Source organism: Lissotriton vulgaris, chromosome 5 (genome assembly GCF_964263255.1).
Source record: "Lissotriton vulgaris chromosome 5, aLisVul1.2, whole genome shotgun sequence".
NCBI classification, from domain to species: domain Eukaryota; kingdom Metazoa; phylum Chordata; class Amphibia; order Caudata; family Salamandridae; genus Lissotriton; species Lissotriton vulgaris.
In genome coordinates this window covers 1,581,632,352-1,581,655,000 of record NC_141693.1, presented here as the reverse complement: position 1 = coordinate 1,581,655,000, position 22,649 = coordinate 1,581,632,352, and the positions used below count along the sequence as shown (strand labels likewise).

At 47.2% G+C, this 22,649-nt stretch overlaps 1 protein-coding gene across 3 annotated transcripts in view; it reads left to right on the top strand.

Moving 5' to 3' along the window:
- The window catches only part of ACIN1 (apoptotic chromatin condensation inducer 1), a 947,610-nt gene that overhangs the window by 802,603 nt on the left and 122,358 nt on the right, over positions 1 to 22,649 (top strand). For all 3 annotated transcript variants that reach the window (XM_086923671.1, XM_086923670.1, XM_086923673.1), the window contains one exon: positions 5,533 to 5,678. In XM_086923671.1, the coding sequence (XP_086779797.1) occupies positions 5,533 to 5,678 (146 nt within the window). The remainder of the gene's footprint in view (positions 1 to 5,532; positions 5,679 to 22,649) is intronic.

Here is a 22,649-nt window from a genome sequence, read left to right as displayed (position 1 = left end):
ATGGTGTTGGTGCTGTCTGAGATCCATCTATGCAGGGTTCGGGCTGCGGTGTTGGGGTCGTCGTTTTCCGCGATGGTTGGGGCGGAGTTGTTGAGTGAGGAGATGAGCTGGTCATCAGTGATTTTAGTCCAGTTTCTTTGTGGAAGCAGCTGCAGGTGTCTGTGGATGGTGGGTGTTCTGAAGGTGAAGTGGACGCAACGATGGTCAGTCCATGGGAGTTCGGTGGTGTGGCTGAAGGTGATGGAGTTTCCTGTAGTGAAGAGGGGGTCGAGGGTGTGTCCTGCTGAGTGCGTGGGCTCGGTCACGATCTGGCAGAGTCCAATGTTGTGGAGGTTGTCCAGGAGGCATGTGGTGTTGGGGTTACAGTTGATTGTCGAGGTGGAAGTTGAGGTCTCCCAGCAGGGTGTAGTTGGTGGATGCGATGGCTTGCGGGGAGATGATGTCCGTGATGGAATTGGCGAAGGGTCCGCGGGGTCCAGGGGGTCGGTAGATGAGCGTTCCTCGGAGGGCGGCAGTGGGGCTGGCCAGTATCTTGAAATGAAGGTGTTCCATAAGTTCTGTGGACTCGTCAGGGAGTGTGTTCAGGCGGAGGCTGGATTTGTGGACGATGGCGATTCCTCCTCCTGGGTGGGTGGGGCGGTCCTTCCTGTAGATCTTGTATCCTTGGGGGATGGCGATGGCGATGTCCGGTCCTGAGGTGGCGTTGGTCCAGGTTTCGGTGAAGAATGCTATGTCTGGGGTTTTGCTGTCGAGGAGGTCCCAGATTTCTGTGGCGTGTTTGTGGAGGGATCGGACGTTGAGGAGTATGCATTGCAGGGTCTTCGGTTCGGTTGTGTTCTTGTGGGCGGGTTGTGCTGGATCAGTGTTCTTGGCGGTGCTGGAGGTGTGCCGCCAGCGGTGACAGTTGAAGGGTCCATTAGTGTCGGCTGGTGATGCTAGCTTGCAGTTGTTGTTGCAGCCTGGGTTGAGTCCCCTCAGACGCCTCAATCAGTACATTCTATCAGAGCACTTTCACATGCTAACACTGCAGCAAGTCCTACCGTTGCTCAGTCAGGGAGATTTTCTTGCAACATTAGATCTGAAGGATGCGTATTTTCATATTCCACTGCACCCGTCTCACAGAAAATACCTCAGGTTCACCATCCAAAATCAACATTACCAGTTCAAGGTCCTACCTTTCGGAGTCACCACGGCACCCAGGGTGTTTACGAAGTGCCTGGCGACGGTAGCAGCACACTTACGGAGACGGAACATTCACGTCTACCCGTATCTGGACGACTGGCTTATCCAGGCAAAGTCGGCCAAGCAGTGTGCCCCCCACATGTCCCACACCATTCACCTTCACAATCTGGGATTCTCACTGAATTACCCAAAGTCCCACCTGCAACCCACCCACATACGGCAGTATCTGGGTGCGAGCATCGACACTTTGGCAGCCAAAGCACAGCCAAATTTTCATAGTCCCGCACGCGAGACTACATATGCGTCCGCTTCAGGAGTGCTTAGCACGTCAGTGGTATCAGGCTCACGGACAGTTGAAAGACCTAGTGTTGGTAACCGGTCGTGCATACAACTCTCTGCATTGGTGGAATCCACAAAACCTTTGCAGGGGACGACCGTTCCAGGAGCCTGTGCCACAGATCATTCTGACGACTGACGCATCTCTCCAGGGTTGGGGAGCTCATGCTCTCCACTACACGGTGCAGAAGATGCACATCAACGTTCTAGAACTGATGGCTATCTTCATGGCGATGAAAGCATTCAAAGTACATCTGTGCAACAAGGTCGTGTTGATCCGGACGGACAACATGACTGCCATGTACTACATTCAGAAGCAGGGAGGTACACACTCCACAGTTGTCTCATCTGGCTCAGAGCATGTGGAAGTGGGCCATTCAAAGGAACATCTTCCTCATGGCGGAACACCTCCTGGGCAAGGACAATCAGATGGTGGACCTGCTCAGCAGGTACAGCCACCAAATGCACAAGTGGGAGATACATCCATCAGTACTCCACCCGTACTTTCAAAGGTGGGGTCATCCAGAGGTAGACCTGTTCGCCACAAAGGAAAACCCAAATGCCGAAGCTTTGCCGCCAGGTTCCCACACCCACAGTCGCAAGGCAAAGCGATATGGATGAACTGGTCAGGCAAATGTGCGTACGCTTTTCCCCCAGCACCTCTAATACCACTGGTGGCACGCAAGCTGAAGCAACACTCGATGACTCTCATCCTGGTTGCTCAGACGTGGGCACGCCAACCATGGTACACCACGTTTCTAGAACTATCCGTGGTACCGCATCAAAGGCTGCGCCTCACACCCAGGCTTTTGACGCAGAGCCATGGCGACATTCAGCATCCAGATCCGCAACAGCTCAACCTGGCGATCTGGCTCCGAAGGTCTTAGAGTTTGGCTACCTCAACTTGCCTCCTGACTGTATGGACATAATCAGGGAAGCAAGGAAGCCCACCACCAGAGCATGCTATGCGGCGAAATGGAAGCGGTATGTCATTTATTGTGCAGACCACAACATCAACCCGCTGGACGCATCTACTCAAAACATCATTTGTTATCTGTTACATCTATACAAATGTAATCTGGCCTATGCTTCCATTCGTATACATTTATCCGCAATGGCTGCTTATCTCAAACAGGAAACATCTCTCCCTTTTCAGAGTGCCTGCCATCAAAGCTTTTCTGGAGGGACTCAAACGAGTCCTCCCTCCCCGGACCCCACCAGCTCCTGAATGGAACCTAAATGTGGTCCTCACAAGACTGATGGGTCCACCTTTTGAGCCACTGCATTCATGCGAGATTCAGTTCCTTAACATGGAAATTGGCTTTCCTGATAGCAATTACGTCGCTACGACGCATTAGTGAACTCCAGGTACTAACTATCCAAGAGCCATTCATACAGATTCATTCCAACAGGGTGGTGCTTTGCACTAACCCTAAGTTCCTTCCTAAGGTGGTTTCATAGTTCCATATCAACCAGACTATAGAACCACCTGTGTTCTTCCAAAATCCCGAGTCAGTTGCGGAGAGAATGCTCCACACGCTTGACGTCAAAAGAGCCTTGATGTACTACATTGAAAGGACCAAAGATTTTCGGAAGACGAAACAAGTATTTGTTGCCTTTTCGCCACAACACAAACGCAAACCCATTTCCAAGGCTGGTATAGCCAGGTGGATCGTTAAGTGTATTCAGATCTGCTATCAGAAAGCCAAGCGCACTCAAACGATTCCGCAGCGGGCCCACTCCACCCGGAAGTTGGGGGCCTCCATGGCCTTCCTTGGAAATATTCCTTTAGAAGACATATGTAGAGCAGCCACATGGTCTACCACACACACATTTACAAAACACTACTGTGTGGATGTGCACTCCAGACAGCAGGCAGCTGTAGGGCAGGCTGTTCTAAAAACACTTTTCCAAACTGCTGAAGCTGCACAGGTGGCCGCCGCTAATGGAGGGACTGCTATGTATTCTATGCACAGATATGAATTCAGCAGCCCACATGCCTTGAACCGAATATGCTACTTACCAGTATGCATCGGTTCTCGGCATGTAGGGCTGCTGACATTCATATCGCCCGCCCTCCTCCCCGGCGCCTGTAGCGGCTGCAGCACTCACAAATACTTCTAGAATGGTCATCATTTAGAGTTTCACTCCATCTTTGCCACAATGGCTAAAAACAATCTGAGGATGGAGTCGATTCCCATGCGCACTGTAGTCCAGGGGAGGAGGCACCTATCTCGTGATACTTCGAAGACTCTTCCAGGACAACAATGTGCGATCATCCGGACCCAACACTAGGCGGCGATCTATGCACAGATATGAATGTCAGCAGCCCTACATGCCAAGAACAGATGCATACTGGTAAGTAGCATATTCGTTTCCCGACGTCCAAAGACACCCCAGCGCCCCCCGGTCTCCTGTGCCCAACTCCGGGGTGCCCACCTACCCTCGAAGTGTTGGTCGCTCCAGAAGATCCTCCGTCCCCGAGCCTGCAGCCTTTGTTTCCTTTTCAAGATCTCCATTGAATAACATTGAGCGCCCGACGGCTCAAAAGCACCCTGCACTCAGCTGCCAGAGTGCCCCTGGCAGTGCAACCTTTGTCCTATCCTACTTCCTCATTTGCCCTGAGCAAGTGACCAGGAGCCCAGCTCCCACAGCCGCGTGGCCTGCTAGCCAGCAGCCACCAACCGAAGGCCCCCTGCCTCTCATTGGATAACTTTGGGCCTAATTACCTCTGCACCCGGCTGCCCCTGTGCCGCTGAGGGTGTACCAACTGTACCTAACTGACCCTGGGAGAGCACTGAGTCTATGCCCAGAACCTTAACTCTGCCAGTCGAGTACTTACCTAAAAGCCGATAACTCCCTTTTCTTCCATAGGCTAACATTGACTGGTTTCACTGTGGAGTTTTGGAACTTTAAAATCATCTAAAATCAGCTGAACTACAAATTCCGATGTACTCGCCTGTTATCAGGAGAGACCTCAGTGCTGCATCTTTGAGCCCAGTACTGACCCTGAAAAGTTATTTTAACCGTACTTACCAGTAACTTGCATTTCCTTCCTTAGAAACTTTTTCAGTAAAAAACAGGCAATGATATCCTAAGTGTCGATTTTTGATATAAATATTCTCTAAAGATCGTGCCAACAATAAAAACGTAATTACTTACTTGTTTTAGATAGAGGTCCCTTTGCTGAAGCTAGGAGTCAAGCACTGGATTACAAAAGTAATGTGAACATACTTTACCTGCAAATTGAGTTTCCTTCCATAGGATAACATTGGTAATTTCAAGTGAAAAAGTTGTCCACTTTTAAAATACAATAATATTCCTTAATCACTACAATAATATTCCTTAATCACTACTGTAACCAAAACATTTTTACTTAACTGTTTACAGCTCATGTCCCTGGACTGAATCTAGGATCCAGTCCTGTGGTTAGAAAAGTAATCTACAAAGTAACTAATTGCATTTAACTGAAAATTCCCATTGAAGGAGGTATACATTAAAAATTGTGTAGTTGCTAGAAAATGCCTATTAAAGTTCATGTTATTGATTGATGTGCACACCTCACTGGTGTGAAATCTAATTTTTGTAATTTAGCACAAGCCATTTTCGGAGTAAAATAGTGAATTATTATTTAATGACGAGGATGGGTGTACATCAGAACACTCTCGCATCTTCCAAAACCATCGTCATTTCTAAAGAGACAAATTCATCTACTGTGCTATTCGGATAGGTAGATGTGCACATCATTGTTATAGTTTTGATCATGCCTCATCGTGTATGTGTTGGCAACATAGAGCACATTGCACAATGACCCTGTGCAGCACAGTGTGGGCAAGAGCTCACCTTGATATATGACCCTCTTCCTTCAGCTTAAGTGTAATATATAACTGCTAAGGATGACCTAGGCAGGTTCTAAGATGATCACTCTGAGGCAACTACTACACACAGGAGTTCAGACCTGTTCAAACAAGCCTATTCAAAATTCTAATGCGATTATCGCTGTTTTTTGTTTAGTGACCCTTACAGATACTCTGATCCGGCGGTCCATTAGTCAACAGAAGACTGGAGTCTCCATCACTATAGATGACCCAGTGCGTACCTCTCACGTCCCCTCTCCACCACGCTTCAAAGTCAGCACCATTGTTCATATTTCCAATCTGGTAAGTTAAAGCCTGCTTCAGTTTAGTTGAGGTTCTAAAGATTAAATGTCTTGAATTGATGCATTTGTATGGAGTCTTGTTCCTGTATCTGTACCAAGATTGGTAACAAGACCTTGAAGTGCGCATTTTGTTTAGCAATATTCAGATCTGCCTATACATATTTTATTGTTGACCTTTGAGGATGCAGAATTTGCCAGGGCTCTTCTGTGGTGTATGGGGTTTCTGTGGAATATTGCTTGTGGGGGCCAGTGATTTTGCCAGGGTCATCAATAGCACTCTATTCAGAAGCAGCAGCTGAGTCTAGCAGTCAAGGCTTTACTGTAATAGTATGTCTTAAAAAGCGTAATACATCATGACATTGCGGATGTCCAACATCTTCTCAAGGCAGTGCTGTATAGTAAAAAGACTAGTACTCTTATTTACATGTAAGTAAAAGCAACAGTATAGCAGATTAGACATTGGACCCTTCTGTGACTGTGATAGGACCATAAATGTTTTATGCTATTCATCTGCTACATGTTTTGTAATATTTACATTTTGGCCAGTGTTAATCTTATACGTCTGTGCTCGGGCATACTCCTGGCAACTGAAGACATTTTCTTAACTATATTTAAATTTCTTATGCAGCTGTAAATGTTATGTAAACCAATAGTTAACATGAGTTACCAATCTCCCCCCTTAAACATTTGAACAGTATGAAAAACTCAATTATCTATAAAAAATGAGCTCCTTTGTATACTACAGTGTTCTAGCCAGCCTAGGCACAGTCTCTCTCTTTGCTAGTCACCTGGTGTAGCAGGTGCAGTCTTTCTTTACTGGTCCCTCGGTGCAGCAGGGTAGACCTCCTTTGGTCCTCCTTCCACGTCAGTTGAGGTCTGGGTACCCTCTTTATGTTCAGAAAAGGCCCCTAGGGCAGGATACGGTTGGAAGCCAATGGGATTCCCCTCCCACCTTGCAAAAACTCCCTGTGGCACTTGGCCATCCCAGGATACACTATTGTGCCCACTCTCAAGATGGTGAGACCCTTTTCTTGTTGTTTGAACCTCACTAGCCCAACTTTGTGGTGTGGCTACCTCAAGGCTAGATGCCCCTGGGTAAACAAATTTGGCCACTGGCTCCCCTCTCTGCTCCCCGTGCCAACCTGTCTTCCTAAAACTGTAGAGTGGCCCAGCACCCTAGAGCTAATTATTTGACCTTCAAAAGCGGCTTCCCTTTGAAATCTGCCTTTTGGGGCTAACACCCATCTGGTTTACTGCAGGAGTGATGCAAAACCTCGCTGTCCTGCAATTCCTCATTGACCCCTTTCCTGAGAGTTGTTTCCACGTCTTCCCCGGAGGGCAGAAAGCTGTCTCGTGGTACAAGATCGATGTCTGCCCGAAAAGGCACTGGAGTTTTTAAATGCAACTAAGTTGTAGCTTTACAAAAGCTGCACACTGCAGCAAGCTACATTAATTTCGATTTGAGAATCAAGTCAAGCCTAATGTATTGAGTTGTTTGTTACCTTGGAGTGCCCACTTTGGTCATTCTGCCTAGTAGTTAGCATGACTGAGGGTCAACGATAAACCCCCCTGCACCTGCCATTCGGGTGAACAAGCCCTTCCAGGGTAAGAATGGCAGTCTTGCTTTTTTGTGTAAGAACATGTAAAGTACCTGTCCAATTGGTGTTATATGTTACACCCTGACTTAGGACTCGGTCGGCCTGCCAGAGGTGTTTCATCCACAGGTTCACAGGGGAAGTGGAGGCTTTGCCACTGCTTTCAGTGGCAAAGTCGGGCCAGCAGTACAAAACTGCTCTACTAGTCCTCAGTGGAGGAATGGCAGACTCGTTTTACCTGGGGGACCTCCAGGTTGGCACAACCAATGCTACAATCCCTATGGTACCCCTCTAACTTACATGCCCTGGGTACCATATACCAGGGACTTACAGGAAAGCTAGCCATTTACAGTTGGGTACAGCCAATTCGACATACACTTTAGAGCCAGGGCGCTCAGTGAATCCTGAGTAGGACAACCACAGCATCAGTCCAAAAACTTGATGTTTTTAATTTTTATTTATTTTAGATAAAAAAAAACTTTAACCCCCCCACCCGTTACAAATCCCCCCCACCCTGCACCCCTCCATAAGACTAAATCCCCACCCCAACTTGCAGTGTGCCTGTCGCCCTGATATCCAACTAGTCTACAAAAAGAAACCCCAGAGAAGGAAAGAGTCCACCAATCGCCCCGCCGCTCCCGGGTATGACACATCAAATCATACATTAAAAGTCATTGAACCATAGTCAGGGTTATCAGTAAAATTCAGGGGCCGGAAACCATGCTCCTATTCCTGCTCAATCGGACCTCCTTCCGCTCCTCCAGAATGTTCCTCCCGGCCACATTGGTGTGGCAAAGTGTCGAGCCAGTCTCCCGCCATCTCCGGACGATCCAAAAAATATGTTCGTTCCTTGAATTCAACGCGCAGCCTGGCTGGTAAAAGCATTGCGTATTTCAATTCCATCTCCCTCAGTCGTCGTTTTACGCCCAGAAATCCAAGTCTTTACTTTTGGACTGCTGTGTAAAGTCCGGGTAGAAACTTACGGTGGTATTTTCGTATTTCGTGGGTTCACTCATCCGTGAGGCCTGCAGGATAGCGTCCCTATCCCGGAAGTTAAAGATTCTGGCGATGAGAGGTCTGGGCGGGGCACCCAACTTCGGTTTACCACCCGGTACTCTGTGAGCTCGTTCAACCGCGAAGAACTTGCTCAGACTCCTAGGAGCGAGGTGTTTGGTGATAAGATCTTCCACAAACAGATCAGCTGCCGGATCCTCTGACTTTTCCGGGACCCCAATAATGCGTACGTTGTTACGCCGGGCCCTACTTCAAAGTCCTCCAACCGGCGTGCAAAAAGATCATTAGAGGTCCGCAGGTTGCGGACCTCAGTCATGCAAGTCGGACACATCACCCGTTAGGCTGGAAGTTTTCAGATCTAAAGATTTGACCTTCATTGTTTTTTGATAAATCCGTACAAATCAAATTAACATCGATCGAAACGGTGTCCAGCTTGTGGGCGAGAGTCTCAAATTGTTGGCCGATGGATGCCTTCATCCCATCAAGGGCGCCCAACCCATCAAGGGCGCCCATGACGTATTGTAAAGTCAATTCTGCCGATGAGGCCGGGCCCTCCTTAGTACCATCCAGTGATCTGCTAGGTCCACCAGGGGATCCTTTAGATTGGGCATATCGATCCATATTGTTTGCTTGGTTGTAGCCACCTCGCCGAGTGGTCTTGGACTTATGCTTGTCGCCATCGGGTTTGGTCGCCATCACGGACAAGGAGGCCTTCAAAAGTGGCGGATCACGAGAGAAAGTGGCCGCATCGGGAGCTGCGATCAAATCATCAGCGGCGACCAGAGGGCACAGTCAGTCCAGGCCCAGTATACGCAGTCAGGACATCACGTTATGATCGCTAAGCCGTCAAATAGCTTCTGCTAGTAGTAGGTTCTCTCTGTTAGGATCAGACTGGAGCCTCAAACGAAAGTGAAAGTTCAAGTCAGTGTCTCCCCAGGCCGCTGTTGTTCAACTTCTGTCCGGGCGCCATATCAACTCGAGCTCCGGGCATCTCCAAGGGGCAGGCTGCAATATTCAAATCGTTGTTGTTCCGGTTCCCGAAGTCCGATTCAAATTTGGACAACTGTGTCCGCCTCAGCTATGGCTTGTCTTCGATAACCAGTCAATGTGGTCAGGATAATTTTCAGGATAGATGCTGGAGGTTGCGAGGAGCCCTGTGCTCACGCGGCCATCTTGGTTGCGCGTGAAGCTCCTCCCCCAAAAACTTGGGTGTTGACAATACAAAAAGAGACCTTTCCTCACACCAAGGCCGCTACCACTGTATTTGCACGCAGAGTGCCTATCCTAGCTGTCTGTCAGGCAGTAATGTGGGTTTCTGTGCACACGGGTATAAGGCGCTGCTTATTTGACAACTAGGTCTGATTGGAAGAGCATTTCACTTTTGGTCCTTCAGGTCTTTTTGGTCTGAGTGATTCTACTGACCCACCAACTTAGCAGCTATACTGCTTTGGCACCCAGTCTACAGGTGACGTTTCTGCAGTTAGAAATAACCATCAGAAGAAATAGTTTTGCAGTGTGAATCTTTCTGGATTCACTTTGCTGTGCATTATTCCGCCATCTAGTGGTTAGGTCTGGACTTGTAGTCTTTTTTCCTTTTTTTTTTTTCCCCCCGTGGCCCAGGTGGGCGTCGACATACCACCATTTGGTGTCCTTCGTGACATCGACGCGCTTCCTCTGGAAGCTTCCACCTTTGGCCGACATCTTCAGATTCTTTTTTTCCACCGTTGGGTCTGTATCATTGTCGAGGAGTTCCAGAGTTTTGGAAGAGTAATCCACGGGAAAAATTTAAGATTATCATCGCACCCGACGTCAGGCCAGGTAGCCTGGTCTACTAAGGAGAAGAAAATTTCGAGAGCACTCTGCGTTCACACGAGAATGCGCACACAGTGGGCTCCCTGAACGCAGGAATGGACAAAAACCCCCTTCAAGTTTTGTTACAATTGGACTGCAACGCGTGCTCGGCGTTCACACCCAAAACCCTCGGGGTAAGAGAGGCAGAGAAGGGCGAACCACACCATGATGGGACAGGGCCCACATCCATCGCTCCGAGACCTGGTCCTCTCCAGTGGAGAGGAGGACAACTTCGCCGAAGGACCAGAGGACTGCTCGGTCATCGTAGTCCGTAAGAAAACTTCGAAGGAGGTTAGAAGTCGACGACTCACAAACACTTGACTGACACTCGAAAGAGTGAGACAAAGTCCTCAAAGGGAACAGTGCCGTAGAAAAAAGCAACTGCACCCAAGGACAAAGAGCTCAGCGAATCCTTCGAAAAGGACTCCCGGACGGCGAAGAACCACGAAAAATCAAGGTCTTCGAAAGAAGCCCCCGAAAAGGACTCCTCAAAGCAGAGTAAGGAATGGTCGACAACTGCTTCGACGACAACGTTGACTGCGAAGCGCTTAAGCCCTCGACTCCTACAGGCTGTTGAGATGGGAAGTAAGAAAAGGCGGCTCGAGGCCGAAATGGCGAGTATCCTGCAGCGGAAGAAGGACTTCGACAAAATGGTTCAGTACACCATCCCGCCGAACCCCGCGGCAGAGATCGAAAGTGACTTCGAAGACTATGAACCGCTGAAAACGCGTGAACCAGTTGAAGAACAGGAGAAAGTGTCCCTTTATGTATTCGAGGGAGAAGGCGCGGATGAACAGCAAACCTACCAGGGCTTCAATGTCCTCGGAGGCGCAAGACTTGGAGTGGCATGACCTTGACGCCGAAATGCCAGAAGAAGGGCTAGACACATACCCTTTGAAGACTTCACCACCAGACGATATCGGGATCTACAACATGGTGGTCAAGAATGCTGCACAGACATGTGGGGGTAAAATTGGAGGAGGAGAAACCCAAGGCTTTCTTCTGGAGACTCTCACTCACACAAACAAGAAGTCAATTCCTGCCCATGCTCCCTAACGTGCTGGACCTGGGCAGAGAGGCTTTCAGGGAGCCAGCTATATGTAAATCAGTTACCCCGAGCCAGCTATATAAATCTGTGACCCCGAGGAAAAGAGAAGAAGTAAAAGCACTCTTCAAAGGACCCTGCATACATTCAAGGATCAGTGCCAGCCAATTCAATAATTACTGCAACGACTAAGAAAAGAGCCAGTGTGCCCACAAGTGCAGGACCACCTCCTGACAAGGAGAGCAGGAGAATGAACCTCACAGGGAGGAAAGCAGAACGGAGGTCGTCATTCCAATGGTGCATCGCCAACTCAAACGCCCTAATCAACAGACATGCATACCAGCACTGGGAAGAAGTAGGGCAACTCGTGAAGCACCTACTGGAACAGTACCAGCAAAGGGCAACCCAACTGGTTTAGGAGGGGAAAAACATGGCAAACACATGTTTAAAGTCTGCCTTTTACGCGGCGGACATGTCCAGCTGGCAGATGATGATCTGGGTGACAGAGAAGGCACGCATAACTTAGGATTTCGGGCTTCAATCCAGAGGTACAGAATAACATCCTGAACACGCCCTTCAACGGAGAACAACTTTTTGGGACACCGGTTGACGAAAAGTTAACTCCACTCAAAGGCAACAAAACTGCAAGGCCCATGGAAGCACTGCAGTTTAGAGGAATGGGAAGGGGTACGCCCTCAAGAAGGACAAATGGTAGGGGAGGCAACCAACCAAGTACTTCGCTCCAAACCTTCCAACAAGGTTATCAGGGAAATGGCCATGGACAGCAGCAGCAGAACTGGCAGTACCAGCCACGAGGTCGCTCAAAAGGACGAGGACAGGCTCGGAGAGGAGGGCAACTACCCGCCTCCAAGTGACTTCGCCAAAAGGCAGACGCCCACCCAAATAACACCTTTAGAAGGGCACCCTAAATGAAAAAGAACCCGTTTCACAAGACAAACAGTTCCCCGAACATATAACACCAGTAGGAGGCTGTAAGAAACTGGCTCTATATATACTGCACCAAAGTGAAGCACAGTGTGTATAGAGTCCAAGGGTCTCCAGAAGTTTGGCAGAGGCTAAAGTTAGATAGAACCTTCCTCTCTAAAGTGGTAGCTTGGTCGAGCAGTAAGGCAGTATCAGAGGACAGTGTAAACCATTTGATGTACACACTCAGTCAGCAAATGGTCTCACACGCTCAAGAACTGAAATCTAGACCAATTGTTTTGTATAAAAATATACTGTTTTATTTCTAGAACCAAGCAAGCATGGTGCAGGTAAGCAAAAAAATAACTTTCAGTAGTAAATTCCTTGTATGAACACAGTTCAAAATAGCAGTGTAACTTGTACTGGTTTCGGTTACAGTTTTAAGAAAGTAGTTAGCAACACATTGCAGGTATAGTACATTCAATTGCGTTTTGGTTATTCAGCTGATTTTTAAGGAATGTTTGCAGTTTTCAAAAATTGACACTTAGAATTAGGAAAAATTAGTTCTCGGTTTCAAGATAAGTAATCGGTCTTTTGAGTTGGGGTTCTGGGGTTAGACTCGGGGGAGGGGGGTCTCCCAGGGTCAGTGATGCACTACTATTGCACCCTCAGCGGCACTCGGGCGACCGGGTGCAGAGTGTTGAGGCCCAATGTTAGCCATTGGGGAATACGGGGGACTCGAGTGGGCAGGTTTGAGGGGAGACAGCCCTCTAGGGCTGGGGCCAAGTCAGTGTGCGTTGACCTCTTGTTAGCTCTGCACGGCTTCTCGTCCTTCTTTTCTTGTTGCTGGATCTGAGAAAGGAAGGTTCAGGTGCCCCTAAATACTACATTTAGGGGCGTTACAGGTAGGTAAAGGTCAGGGACCTTTCCCTGGGGTGGGTTCACACCCTATTCTGCCACTCTCCAGTGGGAGGGGGGCAGGAGCCTGTTCCTGGTTGGCTGGGTCCACTATCCTCAAGATGGCGAGTACTCGAGGTTGTGCTTCACCTCGCCTCCCCCACCCTAGGGGTAGAGTTGGGCACACCTCTCTTCCTCACTTTTTTTTTCCCTCTAGGTCTCCCGCCCAAAGTGTGGGGTAGAACCAGTGGGGACCAGTTTCTGAGTACAGCAAGTGGTCTGGAGAGGCTCCCAAAGGCAGTACGCCCTTGAAGCTTTTCTTTCGTGAACCCTGCCCATCCCGGGGGAGTAGGCTTGGCACCTCGTCCCAGGATGTGCGTTGTTTCAGGCCCAGAGCGTGGCAAGCTCTCGACCCAGGGTCCAGAAACATGTCTGGGGTGGCAGCCTCTGCACCCACTCAGTCAGGTCACTGGGAGTTGGTCGAGTTTCAAGGGGCATCTCTAAGATGCCCTCTGTCGTGCATTTTACATTAAATCCCACTCTGGCATCAGTGTGGGTTAAATGTGCTGAGAAGTTTAATACCAAACTTCTCAGGCTTCAGTGTAGCCATTATGGTGCTGTGGAGTTCATAATGACAACCTCCCAGCACCATATACTCTTAATGGCAGCACTGCACTTACAGTGCCCAGGGATGGACCTGGGTACTATAGGGGTACAGGGCTCATGCACCTGTACCCTCACCACTGGCATAGGGCACCCAGCTAGAGTGGTGACTGATGCATGCCAGGGCAGTGTTTTGTGGGCATGGTACACAGGGATGTGTGCCATGTTGACTCTGTTTTGTTCTGCACCAAGACATGCAGCCTGCCAAGGCAGTGTGTGTGTGTGTTAGGGCACAGGGCCTCCTAGGGTGGCACAATAAGTGCTGCAGCCCTTTGGGGCCTTCTCTGGTCACAGTGCCCTGGGTACCCAGGGTACCATTTACCAGGGGCTGACATGTGGCCAGAGATGCCAATTGGGTTTAGTCTTCAGTGCAGTTTTAGGGAAGGAACACAGGCCCTGGGTACCTGATTGGCAGGAGCCAAGGGCTCACTCAGTCAAAGCACATCAGCAATTCAGCAAAAAGTGGGGGCATACCATGCAAGAAAGAGTGCACTTTCTCACGGAGGAAGAATAAGGGACTTCCTCCAAAACTGGAAGAAGGGCACAACGGACAAATTAATACTAAACATCATACAATACGGATACTGTATAGAACTAATAAAACAACCCCCAAAGAGGAAGTCAAGCATCAAGTCCCACTCTGCAAAAGAATATCCACTCTTGCTACTAGAGGCACATGAACTTCTCAACAAGGAGGCAATAGAGATAGTACCGTACAGGAAAAGAAACTAGGATGTTTATTTCAACTACTTCCTCGTACCAAAGGTAGACGAAACACTAAGGCCTATCTTGGACCTAAGGTGGTTAAACAATTTCATTAGGACACAAAGATTCAAAATGACATCTCTGAAAGAAGTAATACCCCAGGTACAGAAAGGGGATTACATGGCAACTATAGATTTAAAGGACGCTTACTTACACTTCCCCATCAACAGAGGACACAAATTATCAGTAACACTCTCTACCAGTTCACAGTGCTCCCATTCGGGCTCAAATCAGTACTATGGGTATCTACAAAATGCCTAGCAGCACACCTAAAGAGTCAGGCAATACATGTGTTCGAGGCGTATGGGCTGCAGATGGTACATTATGAATAGATCGCTATTTGGTGTTGGGCTCGGATGATTGCACTTGTTTTTCTCTTGGAGAAGTCTTTTGTAGTCATGAGGCTGGTGACTCCTCCCTTGGGTGATAGTGCTCATGGGCATCGGCTCCATCCTTAGATTGTTTTTTTCCGTCATCGGGTTCGGATGAGGATCGAAGCGCTCCGGATCGACTTCGAGAAAAAGTTATATTTCGGCGCGTATTCCCTTTCCAATTCGACTGTATTGTTTATCGAGCGCGAGTTCATTCCCATTTCGACGCGCTTCGACGTCAACACCTAGATTTCCAACTCTACGTCGATGGGACCTATTTCGACGTAGTCCAGCCCGGAGTCCATGGAAAGGACTCCATTCAAGAAATGTCCAACGTGTGGTGCTAAATTCCCACACAAGAAACTACACGAGGTGTGCAACCTCTGTTTGTCACCTGACCACGAATCCAGGGATTGTGAAGCCTGCAAGTTGACTATTAGAAACAGTCGAGCCCGAAGACACGAGATGTCGAGGATGGAGTCAGATGCAATCCCAGAACTGTTCGAGGTCGAACACTCCGAGGAGGAGGAAGAAGAAGAGGACGGGTCGGGGTCAGAAGCAGATGAGTCTGATGTCGAAGTCGACGTTCATCAAACCGTGAGTGACGACGTCCCCTTGCCAAAAAACCGACCCCGAAGTGTCGACCCCGCCTTCGTGCCCGGTCAGACAACCCAAAAAAGTTTCTGACGCCCCGCCTTTTGGCTCGGCAACGAAACCGAAACACTCGGTCTCCCACCATGTCGGATCCGATAAACGGTCTACATCGACAGCAACACCGAAGCTCCATACCAAAGAGAGCTTGAAGTTGAAACATTCCGTGGCGAAACCGAAACCTGCTTCGACGTCGAAGACTCCCTTGATACCGAAAAAATCAAACTCGAGCAAACTCTTGGTGCCGAAAACACATAACACCGAGACACAGAAGCAAAAGCACCTATTGGACCCAAAGGCTTCGGTACCGACACAGGAGCAAGAGACAGATCCAAAACAAAAGACTTTGTTCTTTGATCCACTAACTGGGACAAATCCACATAAAAAGAGGAAGACTCAACCGTTGGAGGGGAAAGCTCCTTCTCATAGAAGAGGACAATGGGGACAAATGCAACTCCTCCCCTTTCTCCACAGCCTATGGACACACCCTCTTCTCCTCTTCCTCATACTCTGCCAGCTATCCCTCGACCTTTTACACCACGCCCATCTACACCTCAAACAGATATAGAAAGTGACACAGGGGATAGGGACATTCCTAGGGATGATAACAATACTATCCCAGAAGAGACAGACCCATGGGAAGATTATGATGCAGTGCCAGATAATGACCCTGACCTTTATCCCTCAAAACCCTCTCCCCCTGATGAAAATTCGGGTTTTGCACAATTGATTAATGGGGCAGCAAAATACCCCAAGGTAGATTTACATGCGGAACCTCAGATAGAAGATTTCTTTTTAGAAACACTACCTGCTGCACAAAAATCTTCAGGGACCCTACCAATGCTTAAGGGTCTCCTCACTCTTAGGGATGATGTCCTCGTGCATCCTGCTTATACCGCACTGTTGTCTCAGGATGCGTCTGCTGCAAGAGGCTCTGTCCAAACAGTGGACTCAATGCTCGGGATCCTTCGAGGACCGCATTGCGATCACACAGCAACGGATGCTTCTCTGGAGGGTTGGGGAGCAGTCCTTCAGGAATTACAGATCAGTGGCAAGTGGAAGAACCAGGAAAAACAGCTTCATATCAACCTCCTGGAGCTGTGAGCGGTTTTCCTAGCCCTGCAGGCTTTCATACCACGGATCAAGAACTCCCCAGTGCTCGTCAGGACCGACAACACCACGACGATGCACTACTTGAACAAACAGTGGGGAACGCGTTCGCTCACACTATCTCGCGAATCGCAGAAGATCTGGAATTGGCTTGTTCTACACAACATCTCATTAAAAGCGGAGTACGTCCCAGGCAAGGACAATGTCATATCAAATGCACTGAGCAGGCAGAGGTCTCTATCCCACGAATGGGAACTCGACATGGAAATGGTAGCTTACATCTTTTCGGTGTGGGGAACACCGCAGATCGACCTGTTTGCGACCAGAGAGAACGCCAAATGCCAAAACTACGCAAGTTGGCATCCCCAGTCAAGGTCCCTCGGAAATGCATTTTCCATTGCATGGCGCAACGTATTTGCGTACGCATTTCCGCCATTTCCAATGATCCTCAGGAAAATGAAGGCGGAGCCTTGCACTCTGATTCTGATTGCCCCATTCTGGCCGAGACAGCACTGGTTCACAGACCTTCATCGCCTCTCACTGCAACCGCCAATCCGTCTGCATCAGCCTCCATCTCTGCTCACGATGAGCAACAAGCAGGTTCAACATCCGGATCTGAAATCTCTCAGGTTATCGGCTTGGCTCCTGAGTACCGGGAGTTCAGTAAACTGAGCATTCCGCAGGAGTGTAAAGATGTCCTAGCCAAGGCAAGAGCGGACAGTACTAACAAGACCTATTCCCTGAAGTGGAAACACTTTTGTATATGGTGTGCGGACAGTGGTCTACGTCCCTTCCGCACCTCTCCGGAACAAATATTACCCTATCTGCTACATCTGGCGCAGTCGGGCTTGGCCCATGCATCCATTAGAGTTCATCTGGTTGCAATTTCAAGATTTAAAAGAACATTGAAAGGACCCTCCCTCTGGTCTAATAGATTGATAAAACAGTTCCTCAAGGGACTTTACAGATCCTTTCCTCGGCCACGAATAATTCCTCCAACATGGCATCTCAATGTGGTCCTTAACCAATTGATAAAACACCCTTTTGAACCCATCCATAGGGCGGATATCCAATATCTTTCGGGGAAGACAGCCCTTCTACTTGTGCTTACCTCAGCAAGGAGGGTCAGTGAATTGCAGGCTCTTTCAATTCAAGACCCCTTCATGCAGTTTAAGGGTGACAGAGTGGTTCTCAGAACTAATCCTCGGTTCATTCCTAAAGTCCCGTCGGACTTCCACTTAAATGAGCCAGTGATCCTTAGGTCATTTTTCCCAAATCCCAGCACTGCAGCCTAAAGATCTCTGCACTCATTGGACCTTAGGAGGTGTCTGAAATTTTATATTGACAAAACTAACAATTTCAGGAAATCAACTCCGCTATTCATAGCCTTCAGTAGACCACGGAAGGGTATGCCACTTTCAAAACAAAGTATTTCAAGATGGATATCTTCGGCAATTGCCTTTTGTCATGACAGAGCTGGACGGCCATTGCCAGCAAAAGTCAGAGCTCACTCTACAAGAGTTGTGTCCACTTCTGAGGCACTATTTGCAGGTGTGCCAGTTCTTGATATCTGCAGAGCGGCAACATGGAAGTCGCCGCATACCTTCAGGTACGTAACATAAGTGTTTCCAACACACTCAATCCACAATTCACCTACTACATGAACTTGGGTTTACAGTGAAGGCTTTGAAATCCCATCAGCAGCCTTCAGCAGCCTTCAAACTCACAGCCTTATCTGGGAGCCACCATTGGCACACAAAAAGCTCTAGCCTCTCATTGCAGCCAGAATTCCCAGTATTCAGTCTCTCCTCACTAAGTTTAAGCCCAAACCCTCATTACCAGCCAGTCTTCATGCAACTGCTGGGAATTATGGCGTCTTGCACCATAATCGTCCCCCATGCAAGACTTCACATGCGCCCCCTTCAAGAATGCTTAGCAAGAAAACCGTTGCAGGGTCGATTAACCGATCTAGTGTTGATAGACGGACGCACTCCTCGCTCTCAGCAGTGGTGGAACCCACAATATTTATCCAAAGGGGGGCCCTTCATCGACCCTGTTCCACAGACAGTGCTAACGGGTGACCCAGCGTTCACTGGTTGGGGTGCTCACTTACAGGATCACACAATAAGTTTGTGGAGTCAAAACAATGAAAATCTCCTTATAAATCAATTCAATTCATGAAGCTTTATTCGGAACATTTAAAATGACCATAAAAGCACATATTAAAAAAATACATGAATCAACAGTTTATAAAAAGAATATCCTGGAATAAAGACCAAATACATTAAAATATCATGCCTTTTCGCACACTGACAGACTTGTTTAAAAACACAGCAGTATAAAAACAGATATCAGCCGATTTCATGTTAAAAATAAGACTCATTGCCTCATCAACTGTACGTACACCATATTTAACAAACATAGGTTTTAAATACGTAATACGAAGGTTCATGTACAGTTTGCATATTAGTAGAAAGTGCAAGGTGCTCTGTTTAGATATGCCGTCACACAAACATGGACCTTTAGGATGTTGCTTAAGGTTAGGTAGAGCCACCAGGTGATATACTATTCCAAACCTTAGTCTGGTTAGGACAAACCTGTGGGATTGCCTAGTCACCAAGGCTAGGTAAGGTGGAAAACCTTCAGAGAGGAAATATCTACTGAAAAATGTGACAGTTAACATGGATCCACTGGCAAAAGCTCTCTCCCTTGCCAAATTATCCAGAATTTTTGTTTTCAGCTCGGCTTTTGGTATCGTCGAAGCAGCCTTAGGGTCAATCAGAACATTAAGATTAAATATTTGCACAAAACAATCAGCGACATATTTTATCCAAGGGATTTTCCTGTACATGTCCGATGAAAGACAATCCTCAGTTATAGATCTATTAAGGGACTTTTCGTCCTAGAGCCATATAGAGCGCCATAACATAAGTGGTCTTAAAGATAATAGATCAATCAGAAAGTTGATGTCTTATTCCTGATTACAGTGGTGGGTAAACACAGGAGCTTTTTTAAGAAGGAATTTTCCTCCAACTGTAATTTATGGTCACAGCTGTAACCCTAAATAGCCGCCCCATACAGTGCAATAGTAGTGCATCTAGCATGATAAATATGCAACATGTCCCTGGTTCGCCTGTCCCCAATTTTTGCTGCAAATCTGAAAATACCATGGGCGCTTTTTGCCATGTTATTGCTAATATTGTTAAATTCATTGGTCCATTTTCTGTCATTAGAGAAAGTAATTCCGAGATAACAAAATGAATCAACAGGTTGCACCTTGTTACCATCAATAAAAAAGGCATTATATTTATTGTTGGCCCCATAAGTCATAGTATGCGTTTTTTCCTTATTGATGAGCAGTTTCCTATCCTTAATAAACAAAGAAAATCTTTCCATCAAGCGTTGGAGACCCAAATGGGTTCTGGAAAGAAGCACGGCGTCATCAGCATATAATAACACCGGCAAGGATACGCCTTTTAACCTAGGGGCATCAGCTTGGACACTCTTTAAAATTTCATCAATTTCATTTCTAAATAAAATAAACAATAACGGTGCTAAAACACAGCCTTGTCTAATGGCGCGTCGAACGATAAATTTGGGGGTACATTCTCCCCTGGTTCCATAGCGCACACAGGTTTGCAGCTTTTGGTACAGCCTGGCAAGGAAGAAAATTCTACCCTCAGGGGCTCCCATCCGTTACAAGATAGGCCATAAAATGGCGTGGTCAACCATATCAAAGGCACTGCTTAGATCAGCAAAACATAGATATAATACACCGCCTTTCGCTTCAACGTATTTACCAATTATACGGTCAAGATTTAGACACTGGTCTAGTGTACCCCGTCCCTTCCTAAATCCATACTGGCTATCAGCCAGAATGCCCTTTTCATCAACCCACTCTTCAAGCCTAGCCAGCATGACTCGGCTCATGATCTTTATAGAGGAGTCAAGGAGGGAGATGGGGCGATAGTTTTTTACATCTGACCTACTACCTTGCTTGAAAATCGGGATAATAATAGATTCCCCCCAAGTTTTTGGAGCATCCAGACATGCAGCTGCGTTGAAAACATTAGCAAAGAGAGGACTCCAGATCTCCGGGACAGCTTTATAAACCTCAGTAGGGACCCCATCGGGTCCCTGGGCTTTCCCCCCCTTGCTAGCACGAATTCCAAGCTCGACCTCGGCGACAGTGAAATCCAGAGGTAGTACGGGCCAACTGCATGGGGTAGTAACTGGGCCACATTCAGAACCAAAAATATTTGAAAAATGTGTAACCCAGCAATCACTAGGGACATTAGAGGTTAATTCCAGTATGTTATCCTTTTTAAGAAGGGGGGAATTAACCGTAGCCCAGAATAATGTATTATTATGTAACTCTGCAGCTTGGTTAAGAGAGTCCCATGCTTCCTGCTGTAAGTCACCCCTCCTCTTTTTCAAGGCATACTTATATTCTGCTCTTAATTTAGTTATTAAATTAGTATCCCTAGGTTTTATGGCAAGTGCATGTTTCAGCTCTGTTAGTAAGTTGGTACACGTATGGTCAAACCAACCTAATCCATTTCTGCACTTGTCTCTTTTTGGTCTAGTAAACCTGGCATCAATAGATAATTTATGTTCACCATCAGTATTATTTTCAAGGATAAGCGTAATATCTAACAGACATTCAGTGACAATAGAGCCTATTAATTCATTAGCTCTTTCCCCTATCCATCTGACTCTAACTCCGTTTGGTCTGTGAGGTGCCACATTAGTGACCGTATGACCCACAGCTACGGGACTCACTCCATAGAGAACATTCTAGGATGATATAATTGTGGTCGCTCAAAGATGTAACTTTGATCCTAGGGGCTACACAATAAGAACTGATGCTGGAGGAAACAATTACATGATCGATTACTGAGCTAGTCCTCCAGTTTTTAAAAGTGGGAATGGTCTGCCCTTTTACATCTTTAGCAAAATCCAGGATTTCCAGGTCATTGCTGCTAATACATTTATACAGCATTTATCCATAGCTGTTGTGCCTAAAATGGAGATCTTCACTTCCAGCATTATTCACAACCCCACAAGCTTTCTGAAATGACAATTCACATAATTAAATATTAAAATAACCCACCCAGATATAATCAAAGAAAACATTACATTGGTCAATTAAATTATCAATATTGCTAGCTAGGTTTTTAACTACAGACGTCCTACTATCATCAAAAATGTTGTAGTAATTAATTAGGAGAACATTTCGGCTTGGTCATTAAGAAGCCATAGAATCTGTACATGTGACCCCACAGTCGGGTATTTTAGAACCTTGATCCGCCTATTGATAGAGACCAAGATCAGAAGGCCCCCTTTGGCTCACCCCGATGTATAACTTAGTCCCAGCAAATTATAAGATACAAACTCCTCAAAATTGAGCTCCTCCCTACTCCATGTTTCCTGGAAACAGAGTATGTCGTGGGTGTTAATAAAATCCTTCCAGCCCAGGGCATCCCCCTTAGATTTTAGTCCGGCGACGTTCCAGCTGACAATCGATATTAACATTATGTGCCCTGACATTTAAAGTATTCGGGGGAATAGTACCAACTACATCATCCCTTTTATTAGAATTCCCAGCTGTTGTTAAACTAGTGCCACTGGTCAGGTGTTGGCCCTCCACCATGATCTTATCAGAGTTAGAATACATTTCACTATGATTAAATACCTGGGCAATTGCGGGCACGCATAGAGCGGGTTCACCTACCTGGGCGAGTCAGTCATTAGAGTCCAAAGAGTTTAAGGCTTGGAATCTATTTTGCGTAGAGACCCCAAACACCGGGTAATGAGTGGGTGGGGAATTTCTGTTTCCATTATTATCCGGGGGCATTTTAGCTAAGTGGCTATAGAAAAAGCCAAGTGGGCGAACGCATATGCTATCTTCGCTGGGGATTAAAGAAGCTGCCCTTAACAAAACTGTTGCCGCATGCTGGGGGTGTTTAAAATTAATAATTACACAATCACCCCTGCACGTCTTACTAGAAGTACTAATCCAGTCTACCCTTCTGGTAGTTAAAATTTGATCAGAGTAGGTAGTTGGAAATCCGCAGTGATTATGC